Source organism: Vanessa tameamea, chromosome 6 (genome assembly GCF_037043105.1).
Source record: "Vanessa tameamea isolate UH-Manoa-2023 chromosome 6, ilVanTame1 primary haplotype, whole genome shotgun sequence".
Classification (NCBI taxonomy): domain Eukaryota; kingdom Metazoa; phylum Arthropoda; class Insecta; order Lepidoptera; family Nymphalidae; genus Vanessa; species Vanessa tameamea.
In genome coordinates this window covers 9,171,168-9,195,293 of record NC_087314.1, presented here as the reverse complement: position 1 = coordinate 9,195,293, position 24,126 = coordinate 9,171,168, and the positions used below count along the sequence as shown (strand labels likewise).

At 31.0% G+C, this 24,126-nt stretch overlaps 4 protein-coding genes and 1 long non-coding RNA gene across 5 annotated transcripts in view; 3 read left to right on the top strand and 2 right to left on the bottom strand.

The window, feature by feature from the left end:
* LOC135193335 (uncharacterized) overlaps positions 1-24,126 on the bottom strand; it is a 375,120-nt gene extending 350,994 nt beyond the window's left edge. Inside the window, exon 1 of the long non-coding RNA XR_010309163.1 lies at positions 24,037-24,126. This is a non-coding gene — a long non-coding RNA (uncharacterized LOC135193335). The remainder of the gene's footprint in view (positions 1-24,036) is intronic.
* On the bottom strand, positions 1,076-2,121 carry LOC113393331 (cuticle protein 8-like). The gene is made up of 4 exons (XM_026630151.2): positions 1,969-2,121; positions 1,676-1,879; positions 1,319-1,485; positions 1,076-1,209 (listed from the first exon to the last, which is right to left on the bottom strand). The coding sequence occupies exons 1-4, from the start codon at positions 2,029-2,031 to the stop codon at positions 1,143-1,145; spliced, it is 501 nt and encodes a 166-aa protein (XP_026485936.1). The 5' UTR covers positions 2,032-2,121; the 3' UTR covers positions 1,076-1,142.
* On the top strand, positions 4,692-6,181 carry LOC113393335 (cuticle protein 7-like). The gene is made up of 4 exons (XM_026630156.2): positions 4,692-4,795; positions 5,051-5,242; positions 5,524-5,690; positions 5,936-6,181. Exons 1-4 carry the CDS (start codon positions 4,784-4,786, stop codon positions 6,003-6,005), a joined length of 441 nt encoding a protein of 146 aa, XP_026485941.2. The 5' UTR covers positions 4,692-4,783; the 3' UTR covers positions 6,006-6,181.
* LOC113393290 (uncharacterized) lies at positions 9,367-10,756 on the top strand. The gene is made up of 4 exons (XM_064215135.1): positions 9,367-9,378; positions 9,439-9,999; positions 10,084-10,250; positions 10,619-10,756. Exons 1-4 carry the CDS (start codon positions 9,367-9,369, stop codon positions 10,686-10,688), a joined length of 810 nt encoding a protein of 269 aa, XP_064071205.1. The 3' UTR covers positions 10,689-10,756.
* LOC113393328 (cuticle protein 7-like) lies at positions 19,199-20,351 on the top strand. The gene is made up of 4 exons (XM_026630148.2): positions 19,199-19,346; positions 19,478-19,717; positions 19,822-19,988; positions 20,067-20,351. The coding sequence occupies exons 1-4, from the start codon at positions 19,335-19,337 to the stop codon at positions 20,221-20,223; spliced, it is 576 nt and encodes a 191-aa protein (XP_026485933.1). The 5' UTR covers positions 19,199-19,334; the 3' UTR covers positions 20,224-20,351.

The following is a 24,126-nucleotide window of genomic DNA, read 5'->3' as shown; positions in this document are numbered from 1 at the left end:
AAAATATATAATAAAAAAGAACAGTATTACAAATGACAAATAATTGTTCTAGACGAGTAATCCTAGAGTTTATTCCCGAGCATTTGCAAATATTTGTTAATATAAAAAATCAAAGATGCATATTTTTCAATGGTGATAGGCCTTAGTGCGGACCTATCCATCTAGTTGAGTTCCATCAGCTACATATTTCACCGACACTCATAAACACTTTGCATTGTTTTGCTTGTTGCACAGTGAGTTGACCATTGCAATAAAAGGCATAGAGGACAATTAAACATCTTAAGTATTTGTATAAATGAATAGTATTTACTTCTAGTACGTAAAGTAAGAATCGATTTCCAGTCATAATTAGGCTAGCTTTTCCTAAATAACTATTAAGTATTCTAAAAGAAACTGATATTTTTAGTTCTATAAATATTGTTATTTTAGTCTTTCCGTTAATATAAGCTTTATCTGTATAAATTTACTAACTTCATTTTGTCCTATGATTTTTGAGTGAAAGAGTGTTTTATTATTAATATATACAAGAACAAAGAAATAAAATCTTCTTGTTCATACATAGTACGTATGAATTTAATTAATTACAAATGATTAATTATTATTTTAAGACATATGTCAAACTTTCTATTATAGTATTAAGTGCATTTTCGTTTTGTATTTCTTGCCTATTTCACTTAACGTTACATTTTATTGTTTATGTATCACAGTACAATTAAAATAAAAAAGGATTTAACGAAAACTATCACAAATACTTTAAATATTTCATTTATACGATAAGAGGTGTCTTAGTATATAGTTTTATGAGAAAATAAATAATATTTTATTGTTAAAAAATACTCTATTTAATTTGTTGCCGCTTCTTCTCGATATATTATAAAATATAAATCCCAAACCAAAGGCAATGTTATAATTAGTTTAACTTAATTAATTAATATTTAAATCTGTCTTTGAATCAAATACATTTTGTTTTGTTTTTGTGATAATAAATCTTATCATGAGTAGTGTTATATGTTAATGCAACAACTTATTCGACTCACGACATATTTAGATGATATTTAAAAAAAAACAACAAAAATGAGCTCTAAATAACTTTTAATAAATTATCCAATTTTTTTTTCTATAACATTATATTTGGCATTTCTTCAGTAATGATGGTAGTAAGCCTGGGGGTGGACTGATGGGGCAGAGTTATGGACAACGGCATTGAATCTAAAACCAAAGAAATTGAACATTAGTCATCAAATACACAAACATTTCAAACATAAATAATAATAATACAAATGTATTTTCTGCATAGTGTTTATATATTTCGACTTACCCACTGTGATCATCAGCAGAGTATTCAACCTTACGGACGGAGCCATCAGGCTGCACCAAGGAGTAATATCCGTGCACGGCGTCACCGTCGCGGCTCTCGTGCTGGGACTTGTGGTCACCGGTGTGGGGATCAGCTACTGAGTACGCGAAGTCGTATTTGGGGTGAGCCTGTTAAGTAAAAAAGAAATTAAAACATTTAAATAATAATTAAATTCTTTGCCGAAATGGGCTTTATCGCCCCCACTGAAAACTATTACAGACCTAGTGTAAGGACATAAACAACAGATAGAGTTATTAAAATTGATGCCAAAATAAAATTGAGACACATTTACGTTAAATATACTCAATAAATACTTACGTATTCTTCGTGACCAGCATAGTGAGCAGAAGGTGCATATACTACGGGAGCATAAGCCAAGGGGGCAGCGTGGACAAGAGGAGAGGCGTAGGACAAATGAGTGCCATGGCCTTCGTCATGACGCACGATACTTTGAGAAGACACGGCATGACCGTGCAAGAGACCAGCGTTGGCTGCTGCCAGCAGGGTACCGAAGGCTACAATCTATGAAAAAAAGTTTATTCAGATTTACAACTTTTATGGTAGGTAAGAAATAAATATATTGATTTAATTAAATTTATTGCAAGACTCACTTTGGCAAACATTTTTGATGTTGTTTTGAATAATGTTAGTGAGTGATTGATGTCAATATCCATTAACCACTGGTTTTTATATCATATAACACTGTTTGAGAACAAGTGGGGCGACCACCAGTAGACAAAGCACAGGTCAGTTATTAAACTATTTCGAAACGAAAATATATTTTAAGTAACCGTTTTTTTGCTATTTAAGGCATTTAACGCGATTCTCGTGATATTTTTTAACTTCTTTTAATTTATTTGAGTTATTTTTATTTTTCGAATAATATATTGAATATAAAATATAATTAAATGAAAATAAAAGAGCATTCAATTACCAAATACTTTGAATTTATATATTATAATGACAAATAAAAAAAACATCGTAAAATCATTCATAGGATTATATTGGTATATCTTTAAATTAAATGTGTAATTTATTAAACAAGTTAATTCTATGGAGATTTTTAAAAGTCTTCATTCTATCTTTCTATCAATAGTAAAATTAAAAATATATTTTAAAATATATCGAATCTATCTATGTCATACGTATTACATATATTAAACTGTTTCATATATTATAATGGTCGTCATTATCCATAAGAACGTCTATATCATAAGTTCAAGGTACCTTTGCTTTCAAGTAGTAGTATATATATATGCATATATAATTGATTAATTTCATAATGATAATAATGTTAGCGATAACACGAGTTAGGTATATTTTAAATAAAAAATAATTAACCTACATTATGTTTTCAAGTCACAATTAGTAACGGTCAGTGGTAAAGTTATTTCTTGATTAAATGATATCCTTCGACTGACATTATATAATATTTCATTTATTATTACTAATTTTGTATTAGTAATTCACGAAAATTGTAACAGTAAGCATAATTTAATTTGTAACTGCGACTTAGACTCGTTTGAATAGGATTCCATACAAAGATTGTTTTCTTGTAATAATTGTAAATTAATAAGTCAATCGCGGCTATAGTCCGTAAGGTTAAGCATTTGTAGACATGAACGTAATAGTTAAAAAAAAATTAATGTAACATCTAGAAGAAACCTGCACGTGTCTAATTTCAACGAATTTGTGTATCCACATGTATCCACAAATCAGCAATAGAGCAACTTGGTGGAATATGCTCCAAACCTTCTCCTCAAAGGGAGAGGAAGCCTTAGTCCAACAGTGAGAAATCAACAGGCTGTTACTTTGTGTGTGTGTGTGTTTATTTTAATGTGTAGTTGAATCTGCCTCGAAGAATGAAAAGAAATTAAAAAAAAATTACTTACACATACATACATAGGTATAAGCGTGCGATATATGTTATTTACTTATAACTATTGTTAAAAGATAAGTAGCGATAAATATTTTATTAAAAGAAAGAGCGAAGCCATATTGTGCATTTTATTTAATTGATATGCCTTAATAGCGACATCGATTGTGAACCGACTTTCATCGTCCCAACTTCGTACGAGTAAAATGACAAGAAGTTACCTCTGCCACTCTCCCCCGTTGAAGTAGAAATTTCCAAAAATCCTTTCTTAGTGAACGTCTACGTTGCGAAAAGAGATAACTATGCTTAATTTTATGTCAATCGGACCTAGTTTCGGATATATCGTGATAGTCATTCAGTCACATGTATAGGTTATATAAAAAATAATGATGATGATACGAAGTCGGGAAGGCTAAGTAGTAAATGTTAAACAATCAAAACGTCATGAATGAAATTCTTGTTATGTTTTTGCAATAAAGTCCGTCATGAGAATTGAGTTTCAAGGTTCTATACTAAAGTCATTTCATAATTTCCTCCGGATAATGAATATAAAGTAAATGATTAGTCATTCAAGTAATTTAGAAAGATATCGTATTTCCTTTTTTTATTTGTTACTAAGCGACTTAGATTCTTGTCGGTTCTTTTTTGCAGAATCTACATTACGGAACGGATATAGCTCGACGGCTAATTAATATTTTAAAATGATGATTTTAAAATATTTGTAAAATTTTTACTGGAAAAAGTATTTTTTATGGTAAATTCAATTTTGATTTGTCAATAGTAAAGCAATCAAACCTCATATTTGAGTGTACGAGAGTAAATATAACTTTCTAAATGCGCAACGTTGTCTATCATTGTCAAGTTCAAGACAAAATAAAAAAAAACAACTTCATTACCAATATGAGGTCGTACTTGAATATTATTGGTATTCTTTTATACAAATAATGGCCCGTAACATTTTATCATTTTACACATAAAAAACGTTATGTTAAAGAAATGGTATGAAATGTCTTTAAAATAATATAAATAACATTATCTAAAGGAATTACTGTCACTGTAAAATGACTTTCTCTTTTAAATTTTAATGAATTTATTTATATTTCTGTGGATTAGGACATAGCTACACAATACGATCCAATTATAAAAAGAACAGCAAAGAAAAATATTGTACATATCAGGTCATTCAACCCTTTTCCTCATATATCATATATATCATGATTACACTAAAAGTATGAAATTATATTTGTGATTAAAAAAATTAAAGTATTAATTCAATTGACCCAAATAGGAAAGCTATTATGGCGTTCAATACGTGATCAATGAAATATTTCTGTAGCACATTAGAAACATACTATGAATATGGTTAATGTAGCATGTAATTGTTATACTGTAATTAGTTTGATATGACCTTTATTTTTATTGCCTTTGTTAAATGCGCAAGGTGTGCTTGAATTACTGTCACCCCACTTGGTTCTTTATGATATAGAGTATAAAAACTCACGTCCAAAAACTATTGATATCAATCATTGAAAGATATTGAATATAGAAAAATGTTCTCCAAAGTAAGTGATAAAGTAACTAATTTCTTTAAATTGTGAAAAAAAAAGACATAAATAAAATGTAACAACGACACGTTTAAGTTCGAAAGACATTCTCGTGTTATTTAAGTGCGAGTGAGAATACGCCTGTTTTCGAGATTGTTCTGAGTCATTTCTTCTAAATGTGATTAGAGCAAAATAAAATTATAGTTTATAAAGAAAATGCGAATCGATTCAGATTTTTATAGTGATATTATATTTGTTTCATTTATTTTTTAGATCGTTGCTTTTGGCGCCCTACTGGCTGCGGCCAATGCTGGTCTTTATGGACATGCAGTGTCTTCTCAAAGTATTATCCGACATGATGGAGGACAATACGCTGCCCCTCTGGCATACGCTCCTGTGGTTTATGCCCCTGTCGCACAATATGGACACTACGACGGCGCCCATTACGACGGACATGATACTTACGTAAGTTTATTTAGTACTTTCCACTTCACACATAGATTTGACGTATCATCCATATTTCAAAATATTTAAGGAGTATTCGAACAAGTGTCTATGCTACCAAGTACTTATGTAAAAATCAGTTTTATAATATCATGATGTATTTATGTCAATATAGTTCTTACTCAATCAGACATAACTAAACTTAAAAAAATTAAAAATTATGAGCAGTAGTAAAAAAATTCCTAAAATTAGGCGATCTCTCCTTGATACTAGTATTCTATATAAATATATATCTTCTCCAGGCTCACCCCAAATACGACTTCGCGTACTCAGTAGCCGACCCCCACACCGGTGACCACAAGTCCCAGCACGAGAGCCGCGACGGTGACGCCGTGCACGGATACTACTCCCTGGTGCAGCCCGATGGCTCCGTCCGCAAAGTTGAATACACCGCTGATGCTCACAATGGGTATTTCATTACTTTAAATACGTCTCGTGTGACAGTAATTATTTTTTATTCAAAGTGACCTGTTCGAAACTATGAAATATTATTCGCACGAGAACATCCTAATTTTTACAAATAAAAAAGAAGCTAAAATATTAGTCTGTGATTCAAGAAAAAAATGTGACCTTTTTAGTTTTAGTTATTTCTAAAATATTTTATTACGTGCCTTATAATTAGTGTAATACTTATAAGAATGTTTTCTTTTTCAGTTTCAATGCTGTAGTGCACAACTCTGCCCCGTCGATTCATCCTCAGCCCGCTTACCATCATTATTACTAAGCGAACTCGTCGTCGAACAGAATTCCTTTACTAATAAACGTTGTATAGCATTAGTATACTTAAATAACGCTTTGTCTTCTTCTTTCTAATGTAGAATTACGGATGACAGAAAGAGAATAATAGCTACCTTACCCACTATAAAGCGTTTATTAGTTTACCCATAAGTATTTATTATTTATTAAATGACATTATCAAATACAAAAGGTATTTTTTTTATAGCTGAAGTTTTATAATTTTTATTTTCTATTTTGTTACATAATAATTATTCGCATTCATTTAATTATACCGTTCAGCGTTCAAAATAATGACTCTACAAATCATGCTTTATACTTAATAAACGAGCCGTCTTGTCACCAAGAGATATAATCAGCCGAGCTATAAATACTCTATTTATAAGTTTTGTGGTCCATATGACAGATTTATAACAATTTTTTTTTAAATAATTTTAAATAAGTACCTGCGTTTTTAGGACTTAGTTATTATAAGCTATTTATATTTTAAGATTATCAAGTGTACTATAAAGTAGTCTATGTTGTACACGATTGTATGAAGTACAAAATTACGTACGTACGTATTAATTATATTTTACGTAAATAACTATTCCTAAAGTAAAAAAGAGTTATAAAAATGTCAACCATTTCGAGCTTCTCTGATTTACGAGTATAAAGATAATATCCGATTTATATAAAAACTAGTTGTTGCACGTTAATTCGCTCGCGTTTTAGGGCTTGATCGTCGGCATGGAAAGATGCCTTTTTTTAATTAATATTTTCTTTCTAAGATTTATTTATCATATGCGTTTAAACACGTATGTTTCATTTGCGGGGTTTCTTACTTACTTATAATTTTACTTCCAAAAAAATAATTATAAGATACGGTTATTTTGAACGCGATACGCTTCGGGAGCATTAAGGAAATGAAGAATTATTAGCAAATGTGTGATCATTAGTAAGGGCTTCTAAGCCCACAATTGAATCCTTCCTTGGAGTTCTAGCTTGCTTCGGTTTAGTAGTTTGGCCATTAAAGAATTACAGACAGACCGACACGCAGATTTACTTTCGCATTTATTATAAGTATATATAAATAATTAATTATTAAATAGACATGCGATAATTGAACTCCAATTAAATACTTTGCAATAAAACGTTTTCAATTTAAGTTTATTACCTAAGATATTTTAAGAATAAGTTAAGAATATATTAATTTTCAAAGAAAAATCTAATTAATATTCTATGTATCTGTCTCGACAAAGTCTTAACTCATGAGCATTACAAAGGCAATTTTATACGTATATCATTCGTGATAGTTTTCACGCAATTCTGTCACGAACGGTTATAAAATTAGGGCCGAGGTGACCTTTCATACGTCTTATTAATCTATTCCAATAAATCTTTAGCAATCAACGCATTTTATTCGTGAAAATGATTATAAAATAAACCTACATCCGTCTGGAATTTCCTATCATAACAATATTTATTACTTCTATAAATACCTAAGTTATGATATTCAATCCATGATTTTTTTCAGGTACATATTCTAATACTGTAATAATTATAAGTTTTACTAATGAATTAAATATACTGCGAAATTTAGTTAAAAATGGATATATTTTTACTACAAAATTATCAATTATTATGAACGTTAAGTTAATGGGAATAGTTTACATTATTTTTACTTTCAGTATTGTAAATTGAAAACAGACTTTTTGTAACAATAATTCATAATTTTACGTTTATATAGAATATTAACATAAATAAAAGGTATACCTGATACTATTATTAAAATGGAAATGTATTCAGTAAGATAGTTGTAGTAAAACATAATTGAATAAAAAAAAATGACTGCAGTTAATCTTTGAATCCGATTAAAATCAAGACTTTGGTTTCTGTTATTTAAATATTAATATCAAAACAATTTCAATATCAATATTCATTATTTACATCGTATAGGCATTGTAAATGTTAAATAATTTAATTTTTTTTTACAACCTTCTTACACAATACTTACAAGATAAAGCGACTAAAACAGCTGTTTTCAAGTAAACTATATTGTACACAGTTGAATTTTAATTGCAAACACCAGTTATATAATCAATAAAATCAAGGCAAGCCTTAAACATACATTTTAGTGCGTTTTTATATTATTTATCAAAAAAAGTTATAACTACTTGTAATAAATAAAAAAATTATTCTGAACAACATTGATTAATAAAATTATAATGAAATCACATTTTTATTTTTTAATCATTTCACTTTAGTAATAAATGTAAACCAACCTGATAATTTAAATTCTTGTTTTAATAAATAACGCAAACAAGTAGTTCGTTCAATATGTATGTAGGTAAATAGCCAGAGTGTACTTGACCAAGAGATAATTAGCTAAGATAATAATTAACAAGAGTTTATGTTCCATTACAAAAAATGTCCGTAACTAAGATCAGATAATTAAAATGCAAATAAGATCAATACAGATGTTTCTTAATATTTTCATAAGATATAATATGTAGATATAAATATAATTTATACCCCATAGCACTTAGAAATAATGTAGCTTTCTACCAGATAAATTTTTTTGGAATATGATTAATAGTTTCGGAAATTACGCCTACAAACAAACAAATTTTACCTCTTTAGAATATTAGTATATATTGTGGAGTTGAATTAAAATATACCTGATATATAAGAGTTTTACATTACAGCTTCTCATATCAAAGATACTTTATCTTAGTTAAAATTGCAAATTTCAGTAACATATCTAGAGATTAACGCGTCAAAGATAAATATAGTATAATTATTGTAAACGATAAAAAAAGAATCTTAAAACAAACGAATTATTAATTTTTCTTCCGTTACGCATTTCTTTTATTTAGTATTTAATATTATAAATGAATACAGATTCTTAACAAAAGAATTTAAAGTACATAATTTATTAGACCATTAAAAATAATGGTAAACGTTACCGTACATAAGTGGCGTTTGTCACATATCTAACACAATAGTCGTTTTTCAGGTATGAGGTAGACATAATTCCATTTCATGTTATAAAATTCCTGAGATGCGTGAACCCCGTTACAATAAAAATATTTTCCTCATTCCTAAAACAGCTTTAAACGAAATAATAGCTGTCTTAGTTTTGACCCAGTATAATGAGATACAGTTACAGTTCACATAGTATTATTGTTAAGTAACAATTCTTTAGATACTCATGTGTAATGCGGGAATGATGAAGACAAAGCGCGATGACCTTGTCTTAGATGTACCACGGACTGATTTCGGCGCCCCACCGAAGAAACAATTAGATTTCTTATAAAACCACGGATACTCATCACACATATGTCAGTCACGAATTAGAATCCCAAAAAATGTTTTCTAAGGTAAGCAAATTAACGTACTCTAAATCACTACAATATTTTTAAATAATTGTATGTCATCAGTTTTTTCATTTAAAATATTTCTTGCAGATATTCATCTTTGGTGCTGTATTGGCAGTAGTCCAATGTGGTCAGTTAGGTCACGGTGGCTACTCTCAGCAATCGCAATACAACACAATCAATCATGGTGCCTCTTATGGTGCAGCTCCTTATTATAATTCTGCTGCTTTAGATCATGCAGCTTATAATAATGGTCTAGGATATGGTGGGTCTTTGAGCCCTCTTATCCATCAATCATCCCTCACTCATGCCGCACCACTTGCTCATGCTAATTCCTTCGCCCATTCTGCATCCTTATCTCACGCCGCACCTTTGATTCATGCTAGTCCCTTATCTCATCAGGCCTCTCTAGCACATGGACATGCTACTCCATTAGCCCACCCCTCAGCCCTTACTTATTCTTCACCTCTGGCACATGCTGCACCTCTATCTCATGCCGCAACGATATCTCATACTGCTCCCTTTGCTCATGCAACATCTCATGCCAATGTAGTTTCCTTATCCCACGCCTCTCGCAGTCACGTCGGAAAGTACGGTGGATATTACTCTGGCCAAGCCTATAACGTACGTATTATTTGTAAAAAATTAAAATTGGTGTTATTTATTTGCGTAAATAAAAAATGATATAATTTTTATTTGCTTTTACAGTCTCACCCAAAGTATCAGTACTCGTACTCTGTCGAGGACCCGCATACTGGTGACCACAAGGCCCAACACGAGACCCGCGACGGTGATGTTGTGAAGGGCGGATACTCATTGTTGCAGCCTGATGGCTCTTTCAGGAAGGTGTCTTACTCTGCCGATGACCATAATGGGTAATTTACTTATAAATATAACATAACGTAATAAGTAACAAGCGTGACATCTCAACTTTCCTCAAATTGCATAAAAATGCGTAAAACCAATCCGTTCACATGACTTGCTATTATTTGACATTGCTTTCTCGGGAAGTTCACATACACGTAATAGATGCGTAATATGACGACGTAAACATAAAATCACATGGCAGCCAAACCGGTAATCTTGCGTTCCGGTATCATATAAGTAATGACCTCAATCGACCTCTGAGCTTATTTCAAGAGTATCTCGACAAACAGGTGTCAGTTGTGAGCCAGTTGTAGAACGGGTTTTGATATCTCGATGATTCACTTAATGTAAACATAAACAATATGTTTACTTTCAGTTTCAACGCAGTGGTACATAACTCCGGGCCGAGCCATCACGTCTACTCCGCTCAGTACCACCATTATTGAAGAAAATAAAACTAAGAACCTGGAAAATGTACAAAATATTATAATGTATTCGTTTATTTAAAATAAGTGTCTTATACATTTTAAATAAAAAATAAAATTAAACATTATGTTTCATTAAAAGAATAAACTAAAACGCCAGCTGTAAAACTAATACAAATATACATTATCAATTTCTTAACGTACCTTCTTATTTATTTGTGAACGGCCACAAGCATGACGAATTGAATTTATATACAAATATAATGCCAGAGGTAGTAAACTACACTACTGCAATATATAAATTTAAAATAAAAGTAAACAGAATAGTGTAAGAAAATTTAATTTAATAATCAGAAAAGATCTTAAAGAAAGAACAAAAAAGCGGAGCAGTTCTGGCATGATTGAGAAACAAACTTTCCCTCAATCTTTCGCGTTTAATATATTAGAAAGATAAGTTAATTATTTGAATACAACATTTTGACAAACTAACACAGCCCACGCACTGTTTGTAATTCAACAAACAAAATCTAGTCAACTTAAACACGTGAAAAAAATCCGATAGTACATTGTCACTGTCAATCTAAATATTAAGAAACAATTATTAACTATAGTTAAAAATAACAAGTCTAAAACTATTTAATGTTACAAAACGCAATCTAATTGATAATCTTAAACATGCACTGACGAAAGTACTTCAACAGTCACCTGTTATTTACATCGGAAACTATATTGCACATAAACTTGATTTGAGTTACACTTTATCATATTATATTATAATGTATTCAATGCAATGCAATTGAATAATTAATACAAGTAAATAAATTAATGTTCCACATCATCTTTTAATTAAATTAATTTAATTAACAATATCCAAGGTAAATAAAACTATCTAAATATTATATATAATTGTATAGTATATTCCAACCACAGCAGGACAAAAGACAAATAAACATTTGAAATCTAATTAACTCAATGTCATTGGACGAGAGCTAAAATAATCAATAATAATGATATTCATATTCGTCATAATCGTCGTATTCAAATCACCATTTTGCAAGAAAATAATGTTTTAGATGTCGATCGGAATTTCGGAGATAAAATAAAGTCTTGTTTATAAATAATTATATAATAGTCGAGAATTGCAATGAGGCACTATATATTATCAAATCTCAATGAATACGTAAATCTAAGATTTAATTACCTTTACTTCTACTTCGAATAGAATAGACTATAAGGTCTACTCTATTCGAAGTATTATTTATAAAGGCACTTAAACAACATTTTATTTTCATAAAAGTAAAAAGGAAAGTAAGTGGTAAAGTTTCCTTTTAAGGAGAAGTTTTGGAGAGTAAAATATTTCACTACGCTGCTCTCATGCGGGTTATTAGAAACAAATTCCAAACAGATTTCCATCCGAAATGGATTTTTCCTTAGGATATTTTCCTTTACAGCCGAGCACGATATGAATTATAAACACAAATTCAACATATTACGACACGAACATCGTTAATAAACCGAGATTCAACCAGCAATCATCAATTAAGATTGTGTAAGTGTTCTAACCACTCAGTTCAAATCATTTTATATTTTATCATAATAATTTGAATTTAGAATTTCAAATTTAAAAATCGAACTCCAACTAGTTGATATTGGATAACGTCGCTTTTAGACATACCCCAATAACATGAATCTATAACTATAAGACGTGCCAAACCTTTAAATTTATCTCTTTCCCTCAATCAATGTTTATGTCAACCTGACTTAACGAAACCAACTAACCATTAACAATAAGTCTATTCAAAGACACTATCTAACTCGGGCAAGTTAAATAAACAAATAAAATTTAACGTAGACTTTGCACAATTAATTTACATTCGCAACGAATGTCGAATCGACAAATAAATCAGGGACTAGAAATTGCGTGTTATAATTTCTCTGCTACTATTTACGCCCATGCCCTGTAAAGCGACCAGTTTCGCCAACTTAGACTGTGTAATAATCGTTAAATAACTATGTACTGCTCTAAATCCACTACCCTACTATTAACTGCACCATCGAATCGTAAATGTTGTCACAGTTTCGGTTTTCTTAAATAAAACAATTCAATACGAATATCATTACTTGGTAGTAATATCACATATTCTACTGCCAAAAAGCCACACGCAAAGGACATAACATTAGAGACCCGAAGGTTTGGGACGCATTATCAATGTGAGGCATAGATAATATTTGTTACAGTACCAATTGTGACCACTTACTTACCACGAGATTTGAAATAAAAATTTTTATTCTTTGCGCTGAGGGACAATATCGTAGGCTAAACAGTTTGGAATCCCTTGGAATATTCCCTTTAAAGCGAGCTGCGGTTGAAGTTGAGCACAGCAGAGTAAACAGATGAGTATGCTAAAACGAAATTGCGATCACTCCAATACGGTTTGACGGCCGGACATAACCTGCCAAGACCCAGGCAGCCGACAGACAGGCAGACGGACACCGTAAACTAGTTTGTAAACATTGTCAGGAAAATAATACAAAGGCATTTTTTATTTAATTTAATAAAAGATAATAGTATAGAATAGTATAGACGCTAATTCGACATAGAAAAAACCTTGGTATTGTTAAGTTGCTCGCTCGAAACAAAAACGAATGATTGATATCAAACTCTCACGGTCAAAGTAATCGGTGATCGACCTGTGAACCACGGGCTATACTTATCCTTTCAATCGAATTGGTTTACTTCACGGAAAGCCTTGTCACTTTTTAGTAAAGCAACGTTTACATATAATCGGACCGACGTATAATGAATAATTCCCATGCTTTTCTATCACATTTATTTTGTACAAAAACATTCTAATCTCTTATTAATTTATGTTAGACCATGTATATATTTCGTACAAACATATTTCATCTATCTGAATGTATAAGACAACCTTTGCTGTACCCGAAATATTATATTTTAAAACACATCCCAACAAACATTTGACAGGTCGCCACAACGTGCCAACTGTAACTTTTGGTTCTATAAGCTGGTCGCCGTTACGCCGTTATAACGTCGACATCACCAAGAAAAGGCCCATTTTATACGACTTAGTGTCCTATAAGAGTCATGTAGCCGTCGCATAATTTACTTTTTGGTCGCATAGTGGTCGTATAGAGGTCGTATAGAGGTCGTGCCGCAGACTTAAAGTGTTTATTACCGCTGCTTTACGACATTTGATCGAATACCAGTATCCAACACGCTTCTTACCAGACTATATTTTTTGTAAAAGTGACAGGATAAAATATTAATTGTAAATTGAGTTTGAAAGCTGTCACGAACAAACTTAATTGATTGTGAACATTATTTTTTATTTATTCATCTCTGTATGTTTACTTCGAAACTCATGTTCAAGGAATGTTAATCTGATGGGAAATTAATTTTATCGAGTTTTATGGGCTAGTTTTAACTATATAATGAACGCGCTAGTGTAATCAATTAAATAAATAATATTTTATTGAGATTTTTTAAAGCAAGTTTTAAAAATTACCGATACACGATTTAAAGTGCAGGACAAGACCTTTATACAACTTCTAAACGACGTTTTAATTTATGTCATTAATGGATTTGTAAATATTCCGCCATAGAAAACGAAATTAGAGTTCAATTTAGTAATTGCCAAGTGTGTAAAACCTTTTTATTTGATATAATTATTGAGTATTTATTGGTTCAGCTGAGATAAAAAATGATATGTGATATAATAAATATCGATAACTTTTTAACTAAATCAGATTTTATTACATTAATACGTTTTCCTGGATCTTTTGGAACTGATCCGGGTATCCTTTCGTTAAGAATTTTGTTTAGGTCCCTCAAAGCAGTTTGTGAAATGTTGTAATTAATTGCCCATTTTTTTAGATTATAACGAAGTATATCATTTTCATGGGCTTCATTTGTGCCATTATAATCGACTATCACTAACACACAAATTATCAAACATTTCGTCAAATTCGTCTACGTTTGAATTTACTTTTATAGAGCCACTAAATGCACTTTCTGCGCTTCGATTAATACATTGCTCAGAACTCCCTAAATTTTATACGGAACCATCTCCAATTAGCCTGCAGTTAACTTGTCGCGTACTTATATTCGATATAATACAATTGGAGGTAAGAAATGATGCATAGGTTTTTTTAACTTTCCTCTTAAAGTGGAGACTTTTTTTAATGTTTGCCCAGCTTTTTCTATCCATTTCAACTCTGTAAAATTATTTTTACGAAGACGCAAATGAATGGCTGTTTGTGTAATATTTAGTGTATTTTAAAACTCTTATAGGACATTCAGTCATATAAATGTCTTAAAAAAGTCATATTGACTTTAATTCGTATAGGAGTTTTATACATCACTCTAATACGACTATAGTCGGTATAAAAGTCGCAAAGACGTATCTACTGTCACAACGCTGGTTACACGACTAAATACCGTGTAATAGTTGTATAAAACAGTCGTATAGAAGTTTCTACGACGTTTTTACACGACTATAAATCGAATAAACTCTCAGCGGCACTAAGTCGAATAACAGAATAAAATTACTTCTATACAACGCTTATACCATTATTAGTCGCGTAATTTCTTCTTATTCGACAAAAATGTTTGTTGGGATAATTAACTATGATAAATTGGGTTATATATAATTATTTCGTCCCGAAAAAATAAACTATTCTCAAGATTTACTTACTATGTACTTGAAAAAATTATATCTACAGAGTTAACATGCACATGCGCGCGCCCAGTTTCTCGTGAACATTATTTAATACTGGATAAAACATTACTGTGTCGTATGAATAAAATGTAAAACATCGAACATACAGTTACCGCTTCCGTGACGGTATCGAATCACGTTTATAACGAACTACCGGACTTAGAATACAGACAAGGATTTTTTGAGACAAATCAAAGTGAAAAATTTATAACAATTAGGTACTTTCAAGGTTATAGTAAGATCCGTGATGTATTGTTAATACTTGTAAAAATAGCAAAGTAACAGCAAGTTAACGACCGACGAGTAGGCAAAGGCTTTTTTTACTATTAAAGAGAAGATTTGGAGCCTATTCCACCAGGCTGTTACTTTGTATTTTGTAATATAAAATGGGGCAAATGGGGCACTTGGTAAGTGGCCACCAACACCAACAGACATTGACGCTGTAAAAATTGTTAACAATTTCTTATATCGCCAATGCGTTACCAACATAAGAAGCTAGATGTTACGTCCCTTGTCAAATAATACTGTTTGGCGCCAGATTTAATGATTGAGTGGTACCTAACCCAGACGGGTTACACTAAGCTCTACCACCAAATGTGAAAACTGAAATGAAAATTCAGTAATTCTTGTCCGGTGCTTCGATTAAAATTTATTTATTCTTATTAGTAAACTATTTTATCTCCTTTATTTGATTAAAATACTCATCAAGAGTATTCGCGTATAATTTAAGAAGAAGGAATTTCATCGTAAACTTTATAAGTATTGACAATGCTTGTCTTGGCGTAGTTATTGATGTACTAATAATGATTGTAAGCTTAGATTTTAATTGCTCTTACTCAATATATATTTTTATCTTTTGCTAATACCACGACAATGAAATATATAAAGGTACGTATATAATTTCGTTGCTGAATACAGTACAAAAATATATAGTATTAAATCAGCGTCAAATTACTTGAATCATTAATTCATAAATGTTTTAAATAAAAAAACATTTCTTACTTTTGCTTATAAACAAATCTTGCCCAAAATCAGTGTAGCCATTCGTCGTATCTTGTTGCAGTTATCAAGTTAGCAAAGAAACAATTTAAAAGACCAGTCTACACAGCGTGATACTTAGTTAAGTATGACCCAATAAACAATGTACCTTCATTCAATCATTAAATTGCTTCATTATACTCATGATATCAATTCCTGATCATATTACGAGTATTCGTTTGGAAATCGAATACACAATATTGGTTTAGTTATTATAGTTCTCGACCGCTGTGTGGTCGATGACATGGGGATCCGATCCTTTTGATATTAATATTGCGCAATCACTTGCGTTGCTTGCTGTCACTAGTACTCGTTGGTCGTAAGTTATTAATATTATTAATATAATATTAATTAAACAATTTAAAGTTAAGAGCCGAGATGGCCCAGTGGTTAGAAAGCGTGCATCCTCACCGATGATTACGGGTTCAAACCCAGACAAGCATCACTGAATTTTCATATACTTAATTTGTACTTATCACGTGTTCGCCGGTGAAGGAAAATATGAGGAAACTAGCATGTGTCTAATTTCAACGATATTCTACTACATGTGTATCCTCCGACCCGCATTGGATTGAAACGGCAACGTGGTGGAATATGCTCCAAACCTTTTCCTCAATGGGAGAGGAGGACTTAGCCAAACAGTGGGAAATTTACAAGCTATTCTAATTCGAGAGCGAAATATCACCACTAACGAATTATCACTTTATCGAAATCGAATCGAAAAGTTTTCGTTGCCGTTCAGCCGTTTCTATATTCTACTAAACAGCTGCTTTAAATCGGTTATGATACGACTCTACTTGAATTGTCAAATGGTTACGATTAAGCTGAGGTTAATTTTGGCGAGGAATAGTCGAAATTGAATCGAATAGAATCGGAACGTATATAAAATTATTGTTAGTAGAATTGGCCCCCTGTCACGTAACATAAACCGTAACTCATTCATTTGATCATGGTTACTTACTATTATAATGTAAACCTTAGCAAATTTTATGACGACAATAGCGTATATATTTTTTTTACATTTATAACACGAGTAAGATTAACTTGCTATTCAAATGAATCCGCTTCTTCTAGTACCAACTCCTATTGGAATTTATAATAAACGATGACCTTGATCTCATGTCGAACCATTAGTAAAGCTTACGACTGTATATCCATTTACGGTCAGACCTTCGTTTGCCTTTCATCTTGACTTGTATAATGAGTTAGTCGAAATTGAAATAAATATACCTTTACTAGACAAAAAAATTTCCTTGTTATATTTAGAGAAGAAAGAGAAACCTAGTTTTATGTGTTCATTGGCATTAAAAACCTATTGTTAAAAATCCTTAAATTTTAAACTAAGCTGAAGATATTATGTCCCTTGTGCTTGTAATTAAACTGGCTTGGTCAATTTTCAAACGGGAGTTATTAACTCTACGACCAAGGACCAATAAATCATTGATTACAAGAGACTCTGTGATTACTAATATTAATACGTAACAATGTTTAATATTATATTAATTATAATACTATTGCCATTAAATTAATTAACTTATTTTATTTTGTTACTATTTCTCGCGATTAATATTAAGTCTATGTGTTAAGTTGAAATATATTTATGAGCAGTTAAACACTTAACGAGTCATAATACTTGAGGCGTAACTGAAAATGCCTTTTATCAAGACATTGAAGCAATAATGTCTTGATAATGATATATAATTATATATATGATGATATGTGCAACACTAATATATTTGAGCATTTGGACACTGTTACTTGAAATATATCCATCAATATCTTTCAAATTTTCCATATTTAACTGTTTTACTGTTAAAAATTAATAGCCCATATATGTCCTACTTCTAGAAAAGGCTAGGAGCTTATTCGATTTTGTTGCTTTTGTACAAGTTAGTGAATATAGTACATGGCATATTAGGATTAACATTAACATATTAGCATTTCCTCACGATTTTATCTCTCTTCGTCGAGCACGAGAATTACAAAAAATAAACACATTAAAATTCAGTACTTGCCCGGATATTAATAAACGATTTTAGATTAAACTTAATTTTTTTTCTATGCGCTGAGCTGTCAGGTCATTATTAATGTATTAACATTAATTTTACACGCAAGTATTAACTAACACAGACAGTATATAATTTAATGTAGGCAGTAAATCAACCTACCTCTAATTAACGTGTTGATTTAAAGCTTTGTTAGTATGTTTGTATGTATTATTTGGTATCATCGAGCTAATCCGATGATTGAACTTAATGTCGTTTGTATTGTTTGGAGAGTCAGATATATTTACACTTTCTTTGTTTTTAGTTTTATTGAACTGTCAGTTTTCTCTCGTGTCTTAGGGGGTGGATGTATTCCTTGGAGCTTAAGCTTGTTTCGTTCCATATTTCTTCAACTTACAGATAGACAAACAAAGTTATATATTAGAGTAACTTATTTTATTTATTAATTAACGCACCTAGATACAAACCTACCTCTATTTCATTTATATTATTTTTTTCTATTAATAATTAGTAATTAATACAAAAACTATTTAGCACATTTAATATTTTAAAATAATATGGTAATATCATATATGTTATCAAGTAAAACCATTTTCCTAAACTATTCCGGTCAATATAGAGCTTCAATACCGTTATTACTATAGTACATTACAATTAGTAAATAACGCAATCTCGGTAAAGATAGCGTTGCCGCTGCAGGGCGCGATAGTGAGGGGGTTAGTGATCAACGAAGTCAACAACGACCTCGCTGTGTCAAAGTTACGGAACTGAAACGACCGCAAGCCCCACCACCGAAGGACCATGTCTCCGTTTTCGTTTTCATATAAAAGTCCCGCCCGGGCCGATAATGGTATCAGTCACCTGCTCTGATTATCAACAGCAATATGTTCTCCAAAGTAAGTTGAAATTTGAGCTTTTTACACCATATTAATTATTTTATTTAAATAAATAAACTGAGCAATATTTACCGACATATTAATATATATTATTATTTTAAATGAAAATATTAATCAACAATTTCTTTTAGATCGTAGCACTCAGCGCTGTGTTGGCCGCCGCCAACGCCGGCATCCTTCCTCTTCACCACGCTGCGGCTATTTCGTCCCAAAGCATTATCCGCCATGACAGCCCCGTGCACTACGCACACGCAGCACCTCTGATCCACTCGGCACCATTGGTCCACTCTGCTCCCCTTGTCCACTCCGCCCCGATTGTCCATGCCGCTCCCGTCGTCCACGCTGCTCCCATCGCCATTTCTCATGAATACGTAAGTATACAAATAATTTAGATTTTTTAAAATTTATCATTACAATATTATTTTTATTATCCATTTACAAAGACCATGTAATTTATTCAATATATTTTTTTTAGTCTCACCCCAAATACGACTTCTCTTACTCCGTTGCTGACCCCCACACCGGTGACCACAAGTCCCAACACGAGAGCCGCGACGGTGGTTCCGTGCACGGAAGCTACTCTCTCGTCGAGCCTGACGGTTCCGTCCGCAAAGTAGAATACACCGCTGATGACCACCACGGGTGAGCACGATAACATTCAATGTGTTTTATTCGAAATGTCTTAAAATTCAATCGCTAATCATATAATTCAATTCACAGTTTCAACGCCATTGTCCACAAGACCGTCGGCCACCACCCCGCCCCCGTCGTCCACGCCGCTCCCGTGGTCCACTCTGCCCCCCTCGTTCACGCCGCGCCAGTCGCTCACATCGCCTACGCTCCTCTAGCGCATGGTCATCATGGTCTTCACTACTAAACGCCTCAAATTAGCATACTGATATGATCGTGACGGATGACTGGTGATTGTGATATTTATGTGTGTTTATAATACTAATTGATATGAATTTAATACTCACTTGTAAATAAATATTTTTTGCTGATCAATATTTATTTTATTCAACCCTTCTAAATAAGCTTAATTATTAACAACCTCACACTAGAAACTGCATAATCTACAATTGTACACTCCCGTACCATGAATATATTTTTATAAAACATATTATAAAAATTTCGTAAAGAAACTGTTCATACATTTTAATAGATATTTAATGCCAACATTACCCTTGAATTGTTACGTTAGTAAGTAGCTTAAAATAATAATTAGTATAGTTATTACACAGACACGCGTGGTTGCGTGCTGGTGTTTTTAAATTATAATCACTATATATGAAAAACTTACGAAACGTATTAACTACACATAAAACGGCCTAGATAAATTACAATTAAGATTTCAACTTGAATAATAAAGGTTTCTTTATGAACTTATTTGGTAAATTAGAGCTGTAATCAGAAAATCAATTAAATTTTCCTGCAGTATCTAATAATAATTTGACAAGATAAGATATACGAGTATATTATAACATTAGCAAAGGAAACGTCTAATGATCAACTAAAGGTAAAGAGTATTAAAGGACCATGAGTGTGGTGTAAACATTAGGTCAATAAATTGCCCGAACACAAATTACATCTAATTTGTTGCGTTAAAGGTTACATGTGAAATGTCACTAAATGACAAATGTTTCTTGTGTATTATATTGTAATCTTATGTTGACAAATAGACATGATTTATAACGTAGGTTAATGATAACGTCGCATGAAGTGTAAATCCTTATTTCAACTTTTCTGTTTTGCAACATTATAACGTGATCAAAAACTTGTTGAAAATATGTGAAAAACTAAATGTATTATTTATATTTTTATATATATAGATATAAAGACGCTTCGTGATATTTTTAAAATTAAGTCTTAAAAAATAGTACTTTTATTATATTGAATTAGTTTAGGCTGTATAAAGTAGTTGACATATTTTCCATGCCGTTAAAAACAAACTGAAAAAGCCTTCTCTGGACTCTTAACATATTTATTTATTTTTTTTTTAAATCAAACTCAAGATACGGCAAAAGAAACAATTCCTATTGTCGTTGTAATTTTTTGCCATGCGAAGGATTTTAAAAATACACATTTTTTTAATTACAAGATATACTTGCGGGCAGCCAAACGAGCGGTATGAGCTTATGTTAGTAAGTGCACACTATGTACCATAGCACATTGGCGCTATAAGAAATATTAAAAATTTCTAACATCGCCAATGCGCGGCAAACCTTTAGAACTAAGATGTTGTGTCCCTTATTTGCTCACTTACCCGTCAAATCCGAACGCAACAATACTAAGTTTTGATGTTTGTTTGGGTGAGCCCAGAAGGACTGACACAAATTCCTACCACCAAGTAATTATTATTAGAAAGCTGGTTCTTTTCTCTTCCAAAAATTTGATTTAGCCATTTGAAGGGTAAATGCTGCCAGTGAATGAACTTATAACTGTCCATTGTCATAATTTCGATTATCAAAGGCAAAAAAAAATAAAAAAAGAGACAGGTTAAACAAAGGACCTAGTACTCAGTACTAGTACTCAGACCGATCAAAAGATTAAATCGATAGTCTGACCTTAAGTTTAGATAACCATTAATCAACCACAGCACGGTCGCCTTTTAAGTCTTACGCACAATTTCTTTAATTGATAATCTGTTATCATTAAAACATATTTTTGAATTAGAAAATTTATATGATCTATTTAATTTTATTATGGATAATATTTGTTGAAAATAAACATATATTTGTCAAAAATGATGTTTCAATTGTTAAAACACGTTTATAAAAAAAAAAGCCTCTTAAATTTCAACATTACATTATATATTGCAAACAATATGTAATACATATCCTTTAAATAACACAAATAACTGTGAACAAGCGTTAAGATTCCAATCGTGCGTGGGAGTAATTGTTAGATTATTGGCGTTCATAATAAGTTTTTACGGTATCCGTGGTATTCGTACGTTATTAGTTATCATACCTTTACGTGAGAACCAAGAGACTAGTTACATTAATACAATTTTACTTTCCTGCTTTACATACTAATAGTCCAGGAGGCGGCATTTAAAATGTAAAAATAATACGTTCTCGAGTGATTATTTTTAAAAAAAAAAATTATTTTAAATATGTTAAGCCTCAGTTGCCCAGCAAAAGTGGAGTTGAATTTTATGGATGCTTATTTTGATTACTAGTCATATACAATTAAAAAATAAATCGAAAAAAGGATATAAAAACAATAGTTTTTTATAAAATATATTATTAGATATAGTTACTACATTTAAAAAACAAGATATGTTTGCATATCATTTTTGCCATTTCATATTATTTCGTATCAGAATTTTATTTAATTGTTTACTCCCAAACTACAGTTATACATAAAACATTAAACACTTATAAAAAATTGCTATAAGCCCTTAGATAATAAAATAATTAAAAAATCAAATTTATACTCGGCGTTTGTAACAATAACAAAAATGTTAATACATTTTTACGTAACATAAAAATATGTATCTCAATGACACCGCTAGTGTTCTTTTATGCCTCCTTAATTCAGACATTGACCCATAAAACTATACAGTGTTGTTACAAAAGCAAAGTGAATGTGCTGTCTCCATTAAATTTGATAAAGATAGTTAGAAAATATTGCATAATTTTATTCAATATAATTATCAACGAATAAATTCGAATGGTTCTTAACAATTAACAATATTGAATTAAATTTGCTTTAATATAAATTATCTTCCAATATAAATTGGACTCGTTTATTGTTAGACACGATTGTATAGAAGTTATTTTATATAAAATCACATCAACAATTTAATTAAAAGTAAAACTATCATCACCGAAATTAATACATACTCGTATATTAAGTATATACCATATTATACACATATATTATAATATTATACAATAAACTTGTTTTGAATTGAAAATGTATTTCATAATTCGGGCGACGAAAAATCTTTCAATAAACATATTTATTTGTCATAAAATTTGTGAATTTAAACAATTTAAACCGCTTCACATAAATTAATTATACAAATCAAATAACACGTATTGGTCAGTTCATTGGAGAGCTCTCATCATACAGCTAAGTAAGAACTGGTCAAATTGACGAGAATGACGCCACTCGAGATATTAGATTAGAGATTTACTCGGTCGTTCCATTAACAGATTAGCTTGACGATACTAAAAAAGTGTAGTGTGAAGTATAATCTAAATTACAATGAATATATTAAAGTAGGTTTAAAATTAATTTCCTCTTATATACTGACACAATATAATATACTGACTTTCGTACTACACAAATGAAGCTAACTAGTACTAACAGTATTAAAACATAATGTGCGAAAATATATTTAGAAGTATGTACACAATCGTAGTAAAAAGCAAAAAAAAATAAATTATCACGTTGAACAAATTTAGTTCAAGTTTGTACCTTTACATCGAAACAAAAAACTATAAAAAAAAAACTATATTTTAGGAGAGATCAATAACGAGTACTTTTTTTATTATTTTGAAACATTAATTTTAAGTGCCAAGACAATTGTCACGTACTCATACGTTTTTAAGGTTGAATTTAAAATACTTATAACCATGTTAGTATAACATTAAGTAATATTTTTATGTAGTAGTAAATTGGTGTGCTTGTTATATCGTAACATGAAGTAGGTACTTAAATTATTGTGTTTAAAACTTACTTGACCAACATACCGAGTGAAAATTTACAAACAGTATTAAGCGACAATCATTTTAGTTCCAATTGAATGCACCTTTTTAGTTAACCTTGA